At 43.2% G+C, this 22,513-nt stretch overlaps 1 protein-coding gene across 4 annotated transcripts in view; it reads right to left on the bottom strand.

Moving 5' to 3' along the window:
• The window catches only part of MAP7D3 (MAP7 domain containing 3), a 387,643-nt gene that overhangs the window by 73,425 nt on the left and 291,705 nt on the right, over positions 1-22,513 (bottom strand). The window contains exon 20 of one of the 4 annotated variants that reach the window (XM_030210054.1): positions 17,163-19,054. The exons of the other annotated variants lie outside the window; for them this stretch is intronic. Within the exon in view, the coding sequence (XP_030065914.1) occupies positions 19,047-19,054 (8 nt within the window). The 3' untranslated portion in view covers positions 17,163-19,046. Of the gene's footprint in view, positions 1-17,162; positions 19,055-22,513 lie in introns of those variants that run through there. 4 annotated transcript variants of the gene reach the window in all.

Below are 22,513 nucleotides of genomic sequence, written 5' to 3'. Positions count from 1 at the left end.
TACTGGAAACAAAAAAGAAGGAAATACAATCTACTACCTTGTTGGTCACTTTGGATGTCTGTTCGCTTTACACCTCAATCCCTCAAAATGAAGCAATTCAGATTTTGGAACATATTTTGGACAGTAGAGAATGTCCCCATTTGGTACCAACTGAATTCCTTTTAGATTTAGTTAGAATAACGCTAACAGAAAACTACTTTACATATAATAAAAAATATTATATACAAAAAACAGGAGTCTCTATGGGGGCAGCATGTTCGCCTACAATTGCTAATCTATTTATGGAATCTTTTGAATGTCAATGGGTGTATAAATTGAGGTGGAATCAATTTTTAAAATGTTGGTGGCGGTACATAGACGATATTTTCGTTCTTTGGGAAGGTACCCCTATGGATTTAAAGCTGTTTGTGGCTTATTTGAATTCATGCCATGAGACCATTAAATTTGAATATAATAACAGTTACTCTACCATCTCCTTTCTAGATGTACAAGTGAATGTTGTTCAGAATAAATTGGAAACATTGGTTTTTGTGAAACCAACCGATCGAAATACAACTTTACATTTTCAGAGCATGCATCCAAGTCATTGTAAAACTAACATTCCCTTTGCACAATTTCTGCAGTATCGTAAAATTTGTTCTTCAACGGAACAATATTTTTATCAGACTTCTAATTTACAACAAAAATTGGAAGAAAGAGGATATCCCAAGAATTTAGTGACTAAAGCAAAGAAACGGGCATTTTATAATCATAGGGATTGGTTGTTAAATCCCCATGAACAGCAAACAGAAGAAGTTGTTACATTTGTAACGAAATCTAATACACACACGAACAAAATGGTTAAAATAATTAAAAGACATGTTTCTATGTTAAGGATTTATCCTTGCTTTCGGAATTTGAGAGTTTTGTTTGCGTATCAAAGACAAAGCAATTTAAGTGATTCTTTATGTCCAGCAGATACGTGGAATCAACGTAATAATAAAGAAAATTTAAAGGGACATCATAATGCATGTGGACAATGCTCAGTGTGTCATAATATGATAAATGGGGATAATTTCACAGATGTGCATACTGGAAGAATGTACGTTCTCAAAGCGCTAATTGTCAATCTATGAATGTGATCTACCTTTTGAAATGTCCTTGTGACTTATATTATGTGGGACAGACGTCACGGATGTTGAAAACACTACTGATTGAACATCGACTTTGCATACAGGCAAAAAAAACTTATGAACCTTTAGTTTCTCATTGCTTATTAAAACATGAGTTTTCGGACTTACAATGTATAGTCTTGGAACAGATTCAAGTGACAGAGCGAAGAGGAGATGTCAGACGAACGCTAAGACAAAAGGAACAGAGATGGATATATTTATTGCAAACAGTAATCCCTAAAGGTCTAAATACATCAATTGAGTGGAAAGCATTTCTCTAAATTGATCGGTTTTTTTTTGAAAGCTCTAATGCTGATTGGTACACATCTTTGAGGAAGTTGGTGAGATGGAGGAAATGACGTATATATTGTGAAGTCCCCCAAGAATTAAAAATGCCAAGAAGAGGCTACGAGTGTGGTGATTGTGTGTAGCTGTGGATAGAATTTCTGGATGCAATGTTCAGCCCTTGAAACAGCCCGACTGTGGCGAAACAGGGTTCTCCAGTTGAGCGTTAGAGTTAACGTATGCTGTTGAGAATAATTCGCATTTGCTGCACCACTACTATCCAAGCTAAGTAATGATTTAATGTTTATCTCACCAAAGAAATGGCGGTTTGAATGAGCCTCCACCATATGGTATTGTGAAAGGTGTATTTACATGTAATTCATGAATAAGAAAAGTGGAGTTTTTTTTGTGAAGACTAGTGATTGAAGAGTAGCTCTCTGAATATTGAAAGGTTTACCTGTAATAGAGACAACTCCATGGTTTCTGAAGTCTTTTTTTTTTCTCCACAATTTGATTCATGTAAAATTGTGATTTTACACCTCCAATACCGGGGTTTATAGGGTAGAATTTTTGTTTGATAATAGTAATCACCCATTATTATACTGTTGCCCAATTTGCAAGCTTTCCTAATTTCTATAAACATTTCTTCATCTGTTCGTTTTGTCCCGGTGGACACTAGTACAGCCCTAAAAGAATACGCCTTCCGTTCATACATGGAATTTTTATCCATAATGATTCCATGCTCTCTCTTTCATGTGGAATGTTTATTTTATTTGCCTCAATTCCCTCTTTAAAATATAGCTCAACTTCCCTCCAATTTGATCCTATCATTGCAATACAATTTGTACCCTAACAGTGTCCCATTGATTGTCCTCTTTCCACCAAATCTCTGAGATGCCTATTATATCTACCTCTATATATTTAGTGCTATATATTCTAAGTCTCCCATCTTATTTTTTTAGGATTCTAGCATTTGTATACAGGCACTTCAAATTATGTTTTTTCCTTGCATCTACAAGCTGTTTAGAAGTTGACAGGGATAATGTGCATCATTTATCCTGCTCTCTCTTTAAATGCACCTGGCTTTCTTTCAGCATTGTTGAAACTTCTCTACTGGGATTCCCTGAATTTCATGTTTCAATAGTACCCTTCAAGGATACTCCACACGAAACCATTGCACTCCTGGGTGACTCTGCCCCCCCCCCCCCCATTCTAGTTTAAAAGCTGCTCTATCTCCTTTTTAAAAGTTGGCACCAGCAGCCTGGTTCCATCCCGGTTAGGGTGGAATCCATCCTTTTTGAACAGTCCCCCCTTTTCCCAGAATGTTTACTAGTTCCTAACAAATCTAAATTCCTTATCACTGTACTATCGTCTCAACCACGCATTGAGACTTCGGATCTCTGCCTGCTTCTTGGGTCTTGCACATGGAATGGGGCGCATTTTCTGAAAATGCTACCCTGGAGGATCTGGACTTCAGCTTTCTACCTAAGAACCTAAATTTGGCTTCCAGAACCTCCCTCCCACATTTTCCTATGTCATTGGTACACACATGTACCATGAGAGTTGGCTCCTCCCCAGCACCACCTAAAATCCTATCCAGGTGATGTGTGAGGTCTACCACCTTCGCACCAGGTAGTCAAGTGATTGCTGGGTGGCAGCTGACATCGGGATCACCTATCTAAATGTCTAATGATCGAATCACCAAATACAACAGCTGTCCTAATCCTTCCCACCTGGGCAGAAGTTCTTGGAGACATTCTCGGTGTGAGAGAAAAGTACATCCTCTAGTGGGCAGGTCCTGGCTACAGGAGTACTTCCTACTTCACCAGAGTGATGCTCTCCTTTTAGGAGATGTCCATCCTCCAAGGCAGACAGAAGCTGCCAGACTGGAGGTGGGACTTGTCTACATTTTCCCTGTAGGTCTCCTCTATGTATCTCTCTATCTCCCTCAGCTCCTCCAAGTCTGCTATTCTAGCCGTAAGAGAACAGGCCTGTTCTCTGAGAGCTAGGAGCTCTTTGCATCAGGCAGACACATATAACCTCTCACCAACTGACAATCATATATGTGAAACTCAATGCAAAAGACTGGATAGCACCCCTCTCTCTGCTGGACTTGTCTTCATCTTCATATTATTGAGTTTTTCTATAAATTAAAACTTGCTAAAGTACTAAGGACATTAGTCTAATATAAAAAGCCTTTAGCTTATATGGTATACTGTGTGATTTATTTAGTATTTTCTTCTTAGAAAGTAATGAAATGTAATTAAAACTATGTAAGAGGACTTGAAGAGGAGCTTGAAGTTCACTTGCTCATCTGGCAGAAGTAAGTGCTATAAAGAATAGTACTTTCCAAGTGAGGAATTTCAGAGAACTGGAATGGAGTGGTTCAAAAGGATGTTTCATGAGAGCTGTGAGGATGACATTAAGATCCCAGGCTACCGGAGGATTGATAGGAGGTTTGGTATGAAATAACTTTTCATGAATCTATCAAGTGAGGAACAGAAACTGGCTTATTATTAGCCCTAGAGTGGAAAGTGCTAACAGCTCTCAAATGTACTCCAAGTTAGTTTTGAGGTCAGAATTAGAAAGATGGAGGAGGTACTCCATTAACGAAGGGCGAGAGGGAGCATAAATTAGGGTCGAGTGCATGGGCGTAGACTGGGGGGGGGGGCAAGGGGGGGCATTGCCCCCCCCAAACGATGACGACTGGAACAACTTTTACCCGAAGTCGCAGTGACGAACGGGCAGGCAGCGCTGCAGTAGTAAAAGCAACAAGGAGGCAGGTTCGACGCCTTCCTTCACTTCCCTCCCTGCCCTCTGCATCCCGCCTTCCTCTGATGTCATTTCCTTTCGGGCAGGCGGGCGGGAGTCAGGGACGCTGAGAGGGCAGGGAGGGAAGTGAAGGAAGGAGTCGAACCTGCCTCCTTGTTGCTTTTACTACCGCAGCGCTGCCTGCCCGTTCGTTGCTGCGACTTTGGGTAAAAGTTAAACAGCAAACACTAAAATTGTGCTCCGCTTCCTACTCCTAAGAGAAGCGCAAATAAGGACCAAAGAAAATCAATGAAAAAGCACAGACAGTCCCGTGTGACACTTATACTTTCGAGTGGTCATCTGGACTTCCGCCACTCAGAGTACAGATGGCCCCAAATTCACGCATTTTCAGAAATGCCTAGCCGTTTAATTTGGTTTGGGCTGTCGAGGGACCTTGGAGAGCTGAGAGTTTATAAATGTCTTGTAAGGGTTGTCAGAGTATAATTGTACATGTAGTTTCTTTCTTATAAACTGCTTAAATCAGCTTCTTGCTAGAAATACAGTCTACAAGTTTGTATAAATCTGGCTATTTAACAGAAGTTGCACTGCAGTGCAGGCACTAGCCAAGGCAACCAGAATTCGTGAGAAAAGTGGATTACTTTGCAGATGAAATGGAGCAAAGCAATACACCACAGCCTCTACTGTGCAGTGTACTTGATAGCAAGATCGCTTCTTTCAGTATGATACACAATTCCCCAACCTGTTTTCTTCCACTAGCTGTGGGATTAGCATCTTCAGGTACATAAGTTAGCTTGTCAACTTTATGAAACCTATAGCTAAATCATGATTTTGATTTAAAATCTATATGAAATATTGAACATGTTCTTTCCAAAATACAGCTGAACTTGTTTACTAACAAGGCCAGATATTTTGTTCCTAAAACACTTTAAATGTGTTTCTAATAGGCAAGAATACACTGGTTTACTTCTTTCTGTTCTTAAATGTCTCCAACTCATTGTCCACTGTGGTTAAGCTAGTGGATGATGCTCATAATTTTGATCCAGCATTTCCACTCTTAACTGCTGAACACTGGCTTCCTGTATCTACATATAGTCTATTTAAAATTCTCATCTTAGTCCATATAAGTCTTGTTCCTTCCTTGCTTATCTTTCTAACCTATTGATTCCTTAAAACCCTCCTTGAACCCTTTTGCTCCTCTCAGCAGTCCTGGTTATGCCTTCCTTCTCCATCTCATCTATGTTTAGACATCACATGTAATTCTGCTTTCAGCTATTTTGGATCACATTTATGGAACTTCCTACTGTTAGACATCAGACTCGATCTTTCATTCCCTAAAATAAAGAAGCTTAAGTTCTGGTTATTCTAGAATACCTACCAAGAGACCAAATGATGTTCTCCCTTCTTCTGCCCTTCCTTGATCAAACAGTCCTTGTATGACCTGAACTTTTCTTTCCCTCTAGTTCTCTACACTTTTTCTATTTTTAATAAACTAATTGTAAACTGCTTAGCACTATCTCATGTGTATTGGTAACATATTGAGCCTCTGTAAATAAATATGTCAACTATATCTGGGACTAGCAATTAAGTCTTTAATAAGTTCTTCAACAAGTAATAGATGACTAAAGAATTCAACATTTTGAATGAATAATTATTCTGTTGAAAGGTTAACATCTAAAAAATATATACATTTTCCCCTAAGGAAGAAAAAGGTGGAGACTGTAGTTTATGATTGAGGAGACTATCTCTAGAATTCCACTTAAATCTCTATAATTCCACTTAAGAGTCTCATATGGGAAATATCTCAAAATGGGTTGTTTTGTGCATAGTAATGAACCTTACTCCTAAACCAGGATATGTGGACTATGATCTCTCTCTCTCTCAAATTTACTGCTAATGCTCACCATAGTACTTGCATTGTATAAAAAAATCTGACATACATAAAATGTAACATTTATAAGCAAACCCATTAAAAGGGTGCTTGAAAATTCCTTTTTCTGGTATTGCTGCATGCTCAGTCTGACTTCTTGAGTTAACTTTCCAGTTCAGTATTTTGCCTTCATATTTTTTGATTTCTAGTTCCTTGTGTCATGTGTTTTTCATGTGTGATCAAGGTGCAGTATTCTGCCAGTGTGTAGTATTTGCAGCCCTGTTTGTTTTCCTTTTTTTTTCACTAGGTAGTGTTTTAGAGCTGGGTAAGGAGGAAAGAAGGAAGGGAGAAAGAGCTGGCTTGATATCTCATACATATTCATTATGGTTATTCCCCAAAAAAGCCAGCTCTTTTTCCCTTCCTTCCTCCATATTAGCATATTCATTTGCATATATATATATATATATGCAAATGATATGCTAATATGCTCCGCCCCATCCTTTGCCCCCCCCAAATGAAAGTCAAACTACGCCCATGGTCGAGTGCTCTGGCTATACACCAGCAGGAAAATCTTCTCTACTTCAAACAGTAATATTTCTGCGTAGGTTTCCTAGAAGCTAGGAGTATCCTAGATTCAGCATCTGGAAGATTTAAGGAAGCTAAGTTCTGAGGGTGTTTCACACTGCTTGTAATTCCAGGAGATTGATATGAAGCCATTTTTCCTGTGGGGACCAAGAACCCTGTGTATGGAGACAATTGCGATGAACATCCCAACCTACTATGGAGGTGTCTGTGGTGAGAACTTTGTGATGTGGAAGGGGTTGAAATGGTACTCCCCAGAAGAGATTCTGTGGTACTATCCACCACTGTAGAGAGTGGTGCAGTTGTGTATTTACTCAAATACAGGCTGAGAGTGACCCTGTGGCTTGAAACCACTGAGAGAAGAGAGTCCAAAAAAACAAACTTCAAAAAAACATCAAAGCACAGGAACAGGAGGCTATATGCAAAACAGACATAAATAGGTAAAAGTTACAAAACCTTTATATTTTCATATGGAAATTCTGTACATTTAGACAAGGCAAAAAAGGAACTGAACTTTTTTATATTGGTAAAAACTAACATTAAGAGAGCCTTTAAAAAGGATGTACTGATTACCATAGACAAAATACAACAAGGGTAACAAATAAACGGGCATTAAAGGATGAAAAATGTAAAGCTAACACAACGCAGTCTACAGGAAAGACACGTATCTTTCGAATTATGTGATAAAAGATACGAACAGTCACATCAAAAAATTGGGGATTACAAGGCAGGATTACGTTGGATCTAAATCTAAAAAATGTAAAAAAATGTAGTTCTGCTGATGAGATATCATAAACAGATCTTTAATGGTCTTTATGCAAATGTAAAGCCTTAATGTGAAAGGTGTGCAATAAAGTGTTCAGGGAGTAAAGCAAAGATACATACCTGTAGCAGGTATTCTCCGAGGACAGCAGGCTGATTGTTCTCACTGATGGGTGACGTCCACGGCAGCCCTGAGGTCCGGAAATCTTCCTAGCAACAAAAGTTTGCTAGCGCCTTCGGTCGTGCGCAGGTGCGCGCACCGCACAGCCATCTTCCTGCCCATCGCGCGAGGACATCAGTTAGATCAAAAAGCAAAGATGAAAAGAAGGAACAACTCCAAAGGGGAGGAGGGCGGGTTTGTGAGAACAATCAGCCTGCTGTCCTCGGAGAATAACTGCTACAGGTATGTATCTTCGCTTTCTCGGAGGACAAGCAGGCTGCTTGTTCTCACTGATGGGGTATCCCTAGCCCCCAGGCTCACTCAAAAAAACAAAGGTCAATTGGGCCTTGCAACGGCGAGGACATAAGGATTGACCTACGAAGAAAACAACTAACTGAGAGTGCAGCCTGGAACAGAACTAAAATGGGCCTAGGGGGTGGAGTTGGATCCTGAGTCCCAAACAAATTCTGCAGCACCGACTGCCGCATTGGGTATCCTGCTGAAGGCAGTAATGAGATGTGAATGTATGGATTGATGACCACGTCGCAGCTTTGCAAATCTCTTCTATAGTGGCTGACTTCAAGTGAGCCACCGACGCTGCCATGGCTCTAACACTATGAGCCATGACATGACCCTCAAGAGTCAGCCCAGCTTGGGCATAAGTGAAGGAAATGCAATCTGCTAGCCAATTGGAAATGGTGCGTTTCCCAACAGCCACATCAAAAGAAACAAACATTTGGGTGGACTGTCTGAAGGGGCTTGTCCGCTCCACATAAAAGGCCAATGCTCTCTTGCAGTCCAAGGTGTGCAACTGACATTCAGCAGGGCGGGTATGAGGACGGGGAAAAATGTTGGCAAGACAATTGACTGGTTCAGATGGAACTCTGACACCATCTTGGGCAAGAACTTAGGGTGCGTGCGGAGGACTACTCTGTTGTGACGAAACTTGAGATAAGGAGTATGCACTACCAAGGCTTGAAGCTCACTGACTCTACGAGCTGAAGTAACAGCCACCAAGAAAATGACCTTCCAGGTCAAATACTTCAGATGGCAGGAATCCAGTGGCTCAAAAGGAGGTTCCATCAGCTGGGTGAGAACGAAGTTGAGATCCCATGACACTGGTGGAGGTTTGACAGGGGGCTTTGACAAAAGCAAACCTTTCATGAAGCGAACAACTAAAGGCTGTCCAGAGATAGGCTTACCCTCTACACAATAATGAAAAGCACTAATCGCACTAAGATGAACTCTTACGGAATTGGTCTTGAGACCAGACTCTGACAAGTGTAAAAGGTATTCAAGCAGGGTCTGTGTAGGACAAGAGCGAGGATCTAGGGCCTTGCTGTCACACCAGACGGCAAACCTCCTCCATTTAAAAGTTTAACAACTCTTCGTGGAATCTTTCCTGGAAGCAAGCAAGACTCGGGAGACACCCTCAAAGAGATCCATGGAGGTGAAGTCTACGCTCTCAACATCCAGGCCGTGAAAGCCAGAGACTGGAGGTTGGGATGCAGAAGCGGCTCCTCGTTCTGAGTGTTGGAAAACCCTCCAATCTCCACGGTTCTTTGGAGGACAACTCCAGAAGAGAGGGAACCAAATCTGATGCGGCCAAAAGGGCGCAATTAGAATCATGGTTCCGCAGTCTTGCTGCAGTTTCAGCAAAGTCTTCCCCACCAGAGGTATGGGAAGATATGCATACAGAAGGCCCTTCCCCCAATGAAGGAGAAAGGCATCTGACACTAGCCTGTCGTGGGCCTAAAGCCTGGAACAGAACTGAGGGACCTTGTGATTGATCTGAGTGGCAAAAAGATCCACCAAGGGGATGCCCCACGCTTGGAAGATCTTGTGAACCACACCCGAGTTGAGCGACCACTTGTGAGGTTGCATTATCCTGCTCAACCTGTCGGCCAGATTGTTGTTTACGCCTGCCAGATACGTGGCTTGGAGAAGCATGCCATGACAGCGAGCCCAAAGCCACATCAGGACAGCTTCCCGACACAGGGGGTGAGATCCGGTACCCCTCTGCTTGTTGATGTAGTATATGGCAACCTGATTGTTCATCTGAATTTGAATAATTTGATTGGACAGTTGATCTCTGAAAGCCTTTAGAGCGTTCCAGACCGCTCTCAACTCCAGGAGATTGATCTGAGGACCTTTTTCCTGGAGGGACCAAACTCCTTGAGTGTGAAGCCCATCTACACAAGCTCCCCACCCCAGGAGGGATATATCCGTTGTCAGCACTTTTGAGGCTGAGGAATTTGAAAAGGACGTCTCAAGGTCAAATTGGATCAAATTGTCCACCACTGAAGGGAATTGTGAAATTAGGTGGACAGCTAGATTACATCCTCTAGATTCCCGGCAGCCTGAAACCACTGGGAAGCTAGGGTCCATTGAGCAGATCTCATATTGAATTTTATGGGGGGTTGACTGTCCCCAAGGGCCTCCTCTGTACCATATCCTGTAAGCCGCACTGAGCCTGCTATTGAGCGGGGTATAAATGCCATAAATAAATAAATAAATAATGCTGGTCAGCTGCCCACATACCAGAGAGGTCTTCCAGAAGGCTATTCCTAATCATCTGACTCCGTGTTAGGGTAATCATCTGACTGTGTTAGGGTAGGAAAATATAAGTGTTCCCTAATACCCATTCCAACCCAAGAGGTTTCTTATACAACCTTTAAATGTTGTATAAGAAAGAGAGAAGATAGGCTTCAAAGATATATGGCTTTATTCTTACCAAAGCAATGCAAGGCAATTAGGTACACAAGCAGGAGTGGAGGTCCATCGGACAGCATCTCAGCATGGCAGCCTTGGAGATCTCCCTCTACCTATATTTGCTGCCCGTCTTTTATACCTTTTTGCTTGCATTCAAATCAGTGGGCTCTCATACATTCCTATGATAAACTTGTTTACTCCTTTTCATGCCTAACCGCAGATGCTCCTCAGGAAGCTCTCCCTCCCTTATCTTATTCGGGACTTCCCTATTCTGCAGCCACCTGGCACTTTCCATTTTCTTTGAGTTAGGATATTTCACCATCTTTATCAACTGTCAACTGCAAAAACAAACCCTCTCCAACTCTGATACAGAGATAAAGGAAGCCATTTTACAGATGAGAGATTCCATTTTGATTTCTGATTCCTTGACAAATCTTTTCCTATTTAGGCCTCAATCTGAGCTCTAGGCTGGGCCTTGCTTTTCCAGCAGGCCTCAGGCTGTACCATAATTCTACAATATGAAGACGGGCCATGGGCGTCACATGAACTGTGGAGGCCATATGGCCTAGAAATCTCAACATCTGCCAAGCTGTGATCCGCTGAGAAGCTCTGGCCATGGAAACTAGAGACAGAAGATTATCTGCTTTCATCCAGGGGAGATAGGCACGAGCCATCTGTGAATCCAGCAGAGCTCCAATAAATTCCAGTCTTTAAATAGGGAGAAGATGGGACTTGGGGTAATTTATAACATAGTAGATTACGTCAGAAAAAGACCTGCACGGTCCATCTAGTCTGCCCAAGATAAACTCATATGTGTATACCTTACCTTGATTTGTACCTGTCTTTTTCAGGGCACAGACCGTATATAAGTCTGTCCAGCAGTATTTCCCGCCTCCCAACCACCAGTCCCGCCTCCCATCACCGGCTCTGGCACAGACCCCGTATAAGTCTGCCCTCCCCTATCCTAGCCTCTCAACCACCAACCCCTCTTCCCCTCGCCACCCAATTTCAGCTAAGCTTCTGTGGATCCATTCCTTCTGCACAGGATTCCTTTATGCTTATCCCACGCATGTTTGAATTCCGTTACCGTTTTCATCTCCACCACCTCCCGCGGGAGGGCATTCCAAGCGTTCACCACCCTCTCTGTGAAGAAATACTTCCTGACATCTTTCCTGAGTCTGCCCCCCTTCAATCTCATTTCATGTCCTCTCGTTCTACCGCCTTCCCATCTCCAGAAAAGATTCGTTTGCGGATTAATACCTTTCAAATATTTGAACGTCTGTATCATATCACCCCTGTTCCTCCTTTCCTCCAGAGTATACATGTTCAGGTCAGCAAGTCTCTCTTCATACGTCTTGGAACGCAACTCCCATACCATCCTCGTAGCTTTTCTTTGCACCGCTTCCATTTTTTTTAACATCCTTCGCAAGGTACAGCCTCCAAAACTGAACACAATACTCCAGGTGGGGCCTCACCAACGTCTTATACAGGGGCATTAAAACCTCCTTTCTTCTGCTGGTCACACCTCTCTCTATACAGCCTAGCAACCTTCTCGCTACGGCCACGGCCTTGTCGCACTGTTTCATCGCCTTCAGGTCCTCAGATACTATCACCCCAAGATCCCTCTCCCCGTCCGTGTCTATCAGGCTCTCCCCACCTAACACATATGCCTCCCTTGGATTTCTACTCCCTAAGTGCATCACTTTGCATTGAATTTTAATTGCCAAATGTTAGACCATTCTTCCAGCTTCTTCAGATCTTTTTTCATGTTTTCCACTCCCTCCGGGGTGTCCACTCTGTTGCAAATCTTGGTGTCATCCGCAAAAAGGCAAACTTTACCCTTTAACCCTTCGGCAATGTCACTCACAAATATATTGAACAGAATGGGCCCCAGCACCGATCCCTGAGGCACTCCACTACTCAAACCCGAGTAGCTCCAGCAGTTGAATAGTCATCTGTATGGACTGTAGAGCTCCTGCCTCTGAGGTGTTCTTCACCAGCTAATCGTCGAGATAAGGGAACACATGCCCTCCCAGTCTGCATAGCGACACTGCAACTACTGCCAGGCATTTTGTAAATACCCTGGGCGCAGACGCAAGACCAAAGGGTAGCACACAATATTGGAAGTGCTGCACTCCCAGACGGAATCGAAGATACCTCCTGTGAGCTGGAAGTATCAGGATGTGAGTATAAGCATCCTTTTAAGTCCAGAGAGCATAGCCAATTGTTTTCTTGAATCATGGGAAGAAGGGTGCCCAGGGAATCCATCCTGAACTTTTCTCAAACCAGGAATTTGTTCAGGGCCCTTAGGTCTAGGATGGGAGGCATCCCCCTTGTTTTCTTTTGCACAAAGTCCCACCTGGAATAGAATCCCAGCCCTTCTTGCCCTGGTGGAACGGGCTCAGCCGCATTGGCGCTGAGAAGGGCGGAGAGTTCCTCTGCAAGTACCTGCCTGTGCTGGATGCTGAAGGACTGAGCTCCCGGTGGGCAATTTAGAGGTCTGGAGATTGTTGGTGGAGGTGTACTTTGTACTTATGAAGGCCTGAACCAAGCAGTTTCAGTGCTGTTAAGTATCTAATATCTAAGAATTAATGTACAGACGATGAGAAGTGGAAATTTCTCTTTTTTCTGTAAATTACAATGATATTAAGCAGGCCAGGTGGAGCAAGTACCCCCCCCACCTCTTTCCCCCACCTTCCTCTGACCAAGCAAGTGAAAGACAATGAGCTCCTGCCATTTGTTGTCCATTTGCTGTTCACATGAATGTGTGTATTAGCCTTTGAGAGACTTTTAGGATGCAGATCAAAGGAAGTTCCAGGTGTAGGGGGCAGGGTTGACAGAGGAGAGAGAGATAGAAATCCTGTAATAAGGACTGGATAAGAAAACATTATTGCAGAAGGGGGAGAATCTCTCCCTTTGAATATGGCTAAGAGACAGAATTCTTTCCCAAGCCCTTGGAAGTAAGGCTACTATCCAGACAGAATTACCCTTTTACAACCACAATCAGGTAACACCTTATTTCCTTCTCTGCCTAGAACAATTCAAACACTATCTTCCTGACAAGAGAAACATAACACCTCTATAACAACTCTATAAGGAAGCAATAATTAACTTTTGTCTCCTCTTTCAGAATAGGAGAAATACTAATTAAAGGTTTGAGAAATGTATGTCCAAGACACTTGGACAGCAGACCAAATGCATCTTCAAAAGGAAATAGAAACAGATGCTATATATTTCTTTATTGTCAGGAGATCCTGCCTGACTATGGGATGCTAATTACGGGGGTAAGAAGAAACCCTTCCCCCTTCTTGTGCTCCTCTGGTATTGAAAGGGAAAAGAAATCCTATATAATATCTCTCTGCCAGATAGGAGGGAGGTCAGTGTGCAGTGCTCCTGTCTCATGCCAGAGAACTGGGAGTCTGCCCTGGCCAACTTTTCATTTGTGATTTCTATTTCTATAATATGTTCTTATTTCTGTCATATCCTAGACTATTTCTATGACTATCTTCTTAATTTTTTTATCCTAATCTCTGGATAATTAAATAAACCAGTGTTAACCCCGAGAAGCGCTTCTCTGGTCCTTTTTTCTTTGTTTCAGTCTAAATAAGTTTTATCCGCTGTCCAGCTCTTAAGATATCGATTGAGAGGAATTGTATTGTGTAAGTAGTGCTGACCGTGATTAGAGACTCTGGAGGCGGCACGAAAAGGCACAAACAAGGTCAAATTGAGGGAGTATCCAAGCCGGACTATTTGGAGAACCCACCGATCGGAGGTTATGAGAGGCCACCTTTGGTGAAAAAATTTTAACCTCTCCCCAACCGGCAGACCATCCGGCACACACACTTTTATAGTGGCTATACTCATCTGGAGCCAGTCAAAAGCCCGTCCCTTGCTTTTGCTGGGGAGCTGCAGGGGCATGTTTGGGCGCACACTGTTGACAAGAACGAGTGCGCTAGGGCTGAGCCTGAGAAGGCTGTTGGGAAGGAGGATTGTACCTACACTTATTGTAGGCATAGGGAGCATTCCTCCTTCCCCGGAAAAATCGTCCACCTGATGAGGTAGAAGCTGAAGGCGCCTGGTGGGAGAGATTGTCCATAGCGGTTTCCCGCTGGTGGAGCTGAGGGACCACCTGCTCAACATTCTTACCAAAAATATTATCCTCCCCCCCCCCCGGCAAGGGACATCCGCAATCCGCTGCTGAACTCGATTGTCCAGGTCAGAGGCATGCAGCCATGAGAGTCTGTGCATCACTATACCTTGATCAGCAGTTATTTTTTGTCTATTAGATTGTAAGCTCTTTGAGCAGGGACTGTCTTTCTTCTATGTTTGTACAGCGCTGCGTATGCCTTGTAGCGCTATAGAAATGCTAAATAGTAGTAGTAGTAGTAGTAGTAGTAGCATCAAAAAAGTCATAAGCACCCCTGGACAGGAATTTACGACATGCCTTCAGCTGCCTGACCACCTCCTGAAAAGGCTTGGCCTGCCCCGGAGGGAGCTTGTCCACCAAGTCTGCGAGTTGCTTCACATTGTTCCGCATGTGGATGCTCGTGTAGAGCTGGTATGACTGAATCTTGGACACGAGAATAGAGGACTGATAGGCCTTCCTCCCAAAAGAGTCCAGGGTTCTAGATTCCTGTCCCGGGGGCGCCGAGGCAAAATTTCTAGAACTCCTGGCTCTCTTGAGAGCAGAATCCACAACCATAGAGTCGTGAAGTAACTGCGACTTCATCAACTCAGGTTCTCCGTGAATCCGATATTGGGACTCGGCTCTTTTGGGAATGGTGGGATTACTTAATGGTTTCATCCAGTTCCTCAGAAGTGTCTCTTTAAGGACATTGTGCAAAGGAACAGTGGATGATTCCTTAGGTGGCGAAGGATAGTCAAGGATCTCGAGCATCTCAGTCCTGGGCTCATCCTCAGATACCACAGGGAAGGGAATAGCCACAGACATTTCCCGGACAAATGACAAGAAAGAAAGACTCTCCGGAGGAGAACGCTTTCTTTCTGGCAAAGGAGTAGGATCAGAGGGAAGACCACAAGAGTCCTCGGAAGAGAAATACCTGGGATCTTCTCTTTCATCCCACGAGGCATCCTCTTCGGTATCGGACAAGAGTTCTCTAACTGCAGTGTGAAACCGGGCCCGTCTCGACGCAGATGAACCATGTCCTCGATGGCGGTGCCAAGAAGTCGACTCCCATGCTGGCGGCGATGAAGCTCCCTCCAGCGATGTCGATGGGGAGTCGACCTGGGTGGCAGCAGACACCGATGCCGCAGGTGGCACCGGCGTCAGGGACCTCACCACAGGCCTAGAGCCAGCTGCCGCTTCCATCAATGGTACTGAGGGCGCAAGCACCCCCGGCACCGGAACAGGCTGACGCAGCAACCCCTCCAGCAGACCTGGAAGAATGGCTTGGATGTGCTCGTCCAGAGTCGCTGTCGAGCAAGGCTGCGGGGTCGGTGCAGGAATCGGGTCCAGAATCTGTTGAGGGCGAGGAGGCGGTACCGGGCTGCCCGAAGACCGACACCTCCTGAATGGAGGGTGAGCGATCCTCCCAACGTCGGCGCTTCACGGGTGCAGAATCCTTCGATGCCCCGGAGCTCCTGGTACTGTGCTTAGAAGGAGACAGATGACGATGCTTCTTCGCCTTCACTCGATGAAGCTCATCGATACTCCTCGGTACCGACGAGGAAGACGTAGAATCCACACGCCTCCTCGGGGTCGGGTCCGAGAGTGGTCAGTTCCGTGGGGCCTGCGCACCAGGAGTCTTCGAGGCAGGTGGAGACCCACTCGATGGCTCACTGCTCCCAGCGTGTGGTCTCCGGACAGCCATTACCTGCGCTCCTGAAGTCAATGCCATCTCCGGTGCCGATGTCGACGCCGAAGAACCGGACAAAGCTCCAAAAAGTCGGTCCTGCTGAGCTTGTCTCGACGCCTGTGTCCGCTTTTTTAAGCTAAGACACAACTTACATGCGTCTGGGCGATGGTCGAGCCCAAGGCACTGAAGACACCACGCGTGGGGGTCGGTACCTGAAATCGTCCAGTTGCACCGAGTACACTTCTTGAAGCCGCTGGGAGTCCTCGATGACATGGACGGAAAAACAGCGGCGGTGAGATCAAAATTTGCGATTGTGCCGACAATAAGGACACAAAAAAAGAGGGGCCGCAACAGAAGCGAAAGGAAACTTATGGGGACCAAACTAGAAAATAAAGGTAAACTTTTTTTTTGAAACACAAGGGAGAAAGTAGAAAAGAAAAAGAATGCGAAGAGGCAAAACCTCTAGCAAAACAGAAAGCTCTTTCTTTGGGCAAACGGGGAGAGACCAACAAGCAGCCACTCTCCAACCGCGGAAAAGAAAAAACTGAGCGGGGACTCGTGCGCACGCCCCGCATTCCAGAAGGCTCTGACAAAGCTTTGCCTATTTTTGCTGAGAAAAATTGCCGTTTCTGGGCCGCCGTCCCATCAGTGAGAACAAGCAGCCTGCTTGTCCTCGGAGAAAATGTTTATTATCTTTTCAGTGAATAAGAGCATATCCTGTGAAGAACTATTGCTCTGCTCTTCACAGGGAAGAAACAGACAGGTTTTGTGAGCGTAAGATAAAGCAGGAGAAAAAGCACTAAGAAAATATGAATAACCCTACACAGGAATTTGAGAGACTTAAGATTGTATTCCAAATACTCTGACTTAGTTTGCAAAACTAACCCATTTGGAGAAATTGCTCCCACGAGAGAAACAACATACATAAAACCATTTCCAGTACTTTAAAGAAGCACTCCTGGAATTTTCTTATGGACATTTATTCACAATTCACATATCTTCAGGCAAAATGGAATGTTATGTTTAGTATCATCAATAACCTGTTACAATAAATATGTTTTTAAGGTGTAAAGTTTATTTAACAATACACATATATTTACATAAACTGCAATAACAGCATTGAACAAACATGTGCACAGAAAAAAAATCAGCATCTGGTCAGTTAGAATGATTGTCTTTGCCAAAACAAAACTGCTTCCATACAAAAATACATATTTACCTAAGGCACTGCTCTAGTCTAATACAATTTTAACAAACTCTGAATTGCAAAGGTTTGAGGCATTTGAAAGAATGAGCATTTCTATGTTAACAGTTTTCTTAAAAAAATAAGTATGTTTAATGTCACCAAAATTGCTTGTATTAAAAAGCATATTAGATGTTTAATTTATCAATCTGTATTGATGAATTTTTAGTCAACAGCTAAAGCAGATTTTTTAAATAGCTCTCTTTTTGTTGCTAACTCACCTGTCACGTACATGTATTACAGAAGCTGCATTGTACTTTTATTTGCAGCTATTTCCAATATTATTAATTTAAATCTGACAAGCTATAAAAAGCAGGTCAACTTTGGCTGCATATTATATTATCACAGTTGACTTCAGCAACAAACAAAATATATTTGCAAAATTGCAGTCATTAGAAAAGCTACCTTAGAATAACCAATAGGAACAAAAAAAAAAGACATAATAGTCTAATACTGTTTATATATACAAAAATACTTACATATGTATGCAACTTAAATATATGTTTTGATATTGGTAAAAAAAAACACAGAACAAATTTTAACTGCATCATGACAAACATCTGTACGTAAAGAACATTATTCCTGCAGCACATTAGTGGATATGCACTAGGGTACACTGTATTGCAAACTGCCTTTACTGAAGTTCACATAACAATAACTAAAGTGTGTCACCAATTTTGAAATTACCAATATTTCATAGTAGAAAATTTCTGACAGGGCCAGCATGGAAGTTCAGATGGCAAATACTTTGTACTGCTAAGCCAAAGTTCTCTGGTTTGATCCCGTCAGGTTTTTTGCTCCATGGGTCAGCTGAGGCTGAAGATGCTGCATTCAGAGGGAGGCTGTTATGATCGTCGTTGACAGGCAACACCTAGCAACTAGAATAAGGGGCCATAACTGCAGAGTTCAAGAAGAAGCCCTGATACCTGTCCCCTGGACTCGGACCAACACTGCAATGATCGTACAAGATACAAGGATGGGAAACAGGGTGGGGAGAAATGGAAACTAAATAAGTTATAACAATCTTCCAGGTAGGTGTGACAAAGTTCACGGTACTAGGATTCCACGTCTGATTTAGCTTGAGCTGAATGCCTACAGGAATAGGAGGACATAGTTGAATCAACCCCTCCCACTCCCCCCAAATCTCACAAGTTAATTTTTCATTTAGACCAATGTGTTATCAGAAATGATATATTTGCTCAGAACTGTGATTCTTAAATACTCTATTACAATTAATGTGTATGGAGCTTGTTTGTAAAGTAATGCAAATAGTATCTTGCTTTAATACATTTATATTGCATATTTTCACTGTCTTGCAAAGTATTCCATCAGAAATATGCGAAATAGTTGCCTGTTGTCAATTTGTGATCAGATAATGGTACCATATTGTATATTACACCAATATGAAAAGAAAAAAAATGTGCTTGCATAAACTAGGCAATTACAAAATGATACTTTAACAGGAAACCTTGTAAAACTACCACAAAAATCAAAGAATTCTCCCTGAATAAATTTCAAGGTGCAGATCTAGGACCTTATAGCCTTCTCTCAGGTAAGTACTCCCTCAACCTCCATCCAAAGTTATGTTCAGATAAAAAAAGAAGTAACAAGCAGCTTCTCAAACAAGGTCTTCGGTAAGAACTTGGTTAAACACTTGATACTGGAGTGCAAACATTATTACTTCAAGATTGTAGTGTCACATTTCTGTGAAAAAAAGAAGCCATTGTCAGTAATATTTTCAAGCAGTTTTGTATGCACATGACTAATTGCTCAATCTCCAACTATTAATAATTGTATTTAATGAAAGTGGCAAGAAAGATCTGATTCAAATGTTTCTTCTGAAGATTTTGCCTTAATGATTTCTGTAAACTGAATGAAAGTGTATCTGTGTCACTGCACAAACTGCCAAATTATCACCGCAAAAACTGCAGCGATACTTTGGCGGTTTGTACAGTGACACAGATACATAATTGTAGCAATTGCTTTTCTTCTATTTTTTCTGTGGAAAGATGGCCACAGTTTTACAGATACTTATTCCTGAAGCAGGCATACTGTTGCTGAAACATGGGACTGTACTGAGTCCATTGTGTCTTCCTTCTGGCAATAAAGACTTTTGTTTACCTACCTCTGGAGTCCTATTTGTATTGGTTGACTTACAACCCTTTCCTACTTCGTCGGCATATACATTGTTTCTTGGCTACAGGTAAATACTGACAGATTCTAATAAAATCAATTTGCAGCAATCCTCTCAGTACTGTCCATATACTAAAGCTTCAAAACAGCATTGAGTTGCTTACTCCAAACTTATGCACACCACTGTAGGTCAGAGCATAGCTGTTAAACTCTTATAGCAGCTTTTCTCACTTAACTTTACAGTATTCTGAAAAGAAGTCAAATTGTTTTAGTGGCGTCTTTGGATTTGGCTTCTGCATTTGATTTAGCCAGCCATCAGCTTCTCTGAGCATGATTGAGGTCAGTAGGTTTGGTAGTGTAGTCATGGGGTGTTTTAATTCATTTTTGTCAATCACATCTTTGCAGTTTCAGTAGCTGCTTCAGTATCTGATTTCCTATCCTCTGGTTTGCGGTGTAAACAGAGCTCAGCTTTGTCACCAATTCTGTTCAATATTTTTTTGAGCCCATCAGTGACTGTCATACAAGAATTTGGTATTAGTATGTATATTTATGCAGATGATACATTGTTAATGTTTAAGGTTTCATTTTCGATCTTATTGTTTTGCAGAAATGCCTTGATGCAGTCTCTACCTGGCTCTTGGAACATCGACTAGTATTAAATAGGGCTGCATTTAAATTAAAATCTTTAATCACGATTAATCAAACAATTAAAGGTATTTTACTTATTTACTGCAGCTTCTTGTGAATGAGCAAGAGGGGCATAATCGAAAGGGGCGCCCAAGTTTTCCTGGGGATGTCCTAAGGGGCGGGGAAAACCGTATGGGCGTCCACTTTCGTTTCGATAATACGGTTGGGGACACCCAAATCGCGAAATTTAGGTTGACCTTAGAGATGGTCGTCCTCGATTTTCGGCAATAATGGAAACTGAGGATGCCCATCTCAGAAACGACCAAATCCAAGCCCCTTGGACGTGGGAGGAGCCAGCATTCGTACTGCACTGGTTCCCCTGACATGCCAAGACACCAACCGGGCACCCTAGGGGGCACTGCAGTGGACTTCAGTAATTGTTCCCAAGTGCATAGGTCCCTTACCTTGTGTGCTGAACCCCGCAACCCTCCCCCCAACTGTACAACACTACCTTAGCCCTGAGGGGTGAAGGGGGCACCTAGATGTGGGTACAGTGGGTGCTGAGCTCCCCAAAACCCACTCCCCACAACTGTACACCACTACCATAGCCCTAAGGGGTGAAGGGGGGCACCTACATGTGGATACAGTGAGTTTCGGGTGGGTTTTGAAGGGTTTACATTTACCACCACAAGTGTAACAGGTAGTGAGGGATGGGCCTGGGTCCGCATGCCTGAAGTGCACTGCACCCACTAAAACTGCTCCAGGGACATGCATACTGCTGTCATGGAGCTGGGTATGACATTTGAGGCTGGCATAGAGGCTGTCACAAAATATTTTTAAAGCTTTTTTTTTTAGGGTGGGAGGGGGTTAGTGACTACTGGGGGAGTAAGGGGAGGTCATCCCTTCTGGTGGTCATCTGGTCAGTTCGGGCACCTTTTTAAGGCTTGGTCGTAACAAAACATGGACTAAGTAAAGTTGCCCAAGTGCTCATCAGGGACGCCCTTCTTTTTTCCATTATCGGTCGAGGACACCCATGTGTTGGGCACGTCCTGGTCCCGCCTTCACTAAGCTTCTGACACGCCCTGGGAACTTTGGTCGTCCCTGCGATGGAAAGCAGTTGGGGACACCCAAAATCAGCTTTCGATAATGCCGATTTGGGCGACCTTGGGAGAAGGATGCTCATCTCCCAATTTGTGTCGAAAGATGGGTGCCCTTCTCTTTCAAAAATAAGCCTGCAAGTCACTTAACCCTCCATTGCCCAAGGCACAAAATAAGTACTATATATAATATATAAACTTCAACTGTAACCACAGAAAGGCAGTATATCAAATCCCATCCCCCAAAGGACTGAATCTGCCTCCCTCCCACCCACAGATCAAACATTTCTCCTTTTCTCTTCCTTCCCTCCCTCTTCTTTTTCCCTAGGTTCATTATCTCTCTCTCTTTTTCCTTCCTACTACTACTACTTATCATTTCTATAGCACTACTAGATGGACACTTGAACATGAAAAGAGAGTCCCTGCTCAAAACTCAGCACCTCTCCCTCCCTCTCTTCCACCCCTATGAGCAATGACACAAGCTCTTCTCAAGGCTGCTGGAGCTCACTGCCTTGGCCACAACTTCCATTGGTGACCCTCCAATTCTGTTCATGGGTCTACAGCTCACTCCCCTCTCCTTACCTGAGGTTCAGCATCTGCCCCCCCTTCAATCTCCCCAACTGGTCTACCTTAAAGAAGGCCTTCTGTTGGTCTCTGGAATTGGCAATGTTGTACATATGCTGCCTGTGACCTGCTCCAAAGCTTTCCCTCTGGACCGTCCCACCTGCTCTGATATCACTCTGAAACTTCCTGTTTCTGCATGCGGAACAGGCCAGAGGGAAAACTTTGGACCCGGCTGAATATGTGCAACACTGCTGTTGGCAAGGATCAGCAGAAAACCACCTTTAAGGTAGACTGGGGCGGGGTTGAGATGGGTGATGATGAATGGCAGACAAGGGAAAAAGATATCAGATTGCACCAAAGTCAGGGGTTGTGAGTGAAATAAAGTAGAAGAGATGTTTGGAGGAGACAGGAGATGCTGCAATGTGATTTTTTAAAATTGCTATTTATGATTAATGTATTAATTGCAGAATCAACCGATTAAAATGCAGCCCTAGTATTAAACACTTCTAAGACAACAGCATATTGGATTACAGATTGTGCTTGTTGTCCATCACTGGTCCCAATATTATTGGGTTCTCTAGTGACAGTTGTGGATACCTTCACTTATCTGGGTCTCTTATTTGATTACCAAATTTCTTTTCTGTATCGAGTATCCAATGTAGTAAAAAAGGGATTTTTTTTTGCATTACTACATCAGTTGAGATTTTTGTGACATCTTTTTGATGAAGCTTATTTACATACT

This window comes from Microcaecilia unicolor, chromosome 7, assembly GCF_901765095.1.
Source record: "Microcaecilia unicolor chromosome 7, aMicUni1.1, whole genome shotgun sequence".
In the NCBI taxonomy this organism is placed as follows: Eukaryota; Metazoa; Chordata; class Amphibia; order Gymnophiona; family Siphonopidae; genus Microcaecilia; species Microcaecilia unicolor.
The sequence above is the reverse complement of the archived record's forward strand: the minus strand, read 5'-3'. Positions and strand labels throughout refer to the sequence as shown.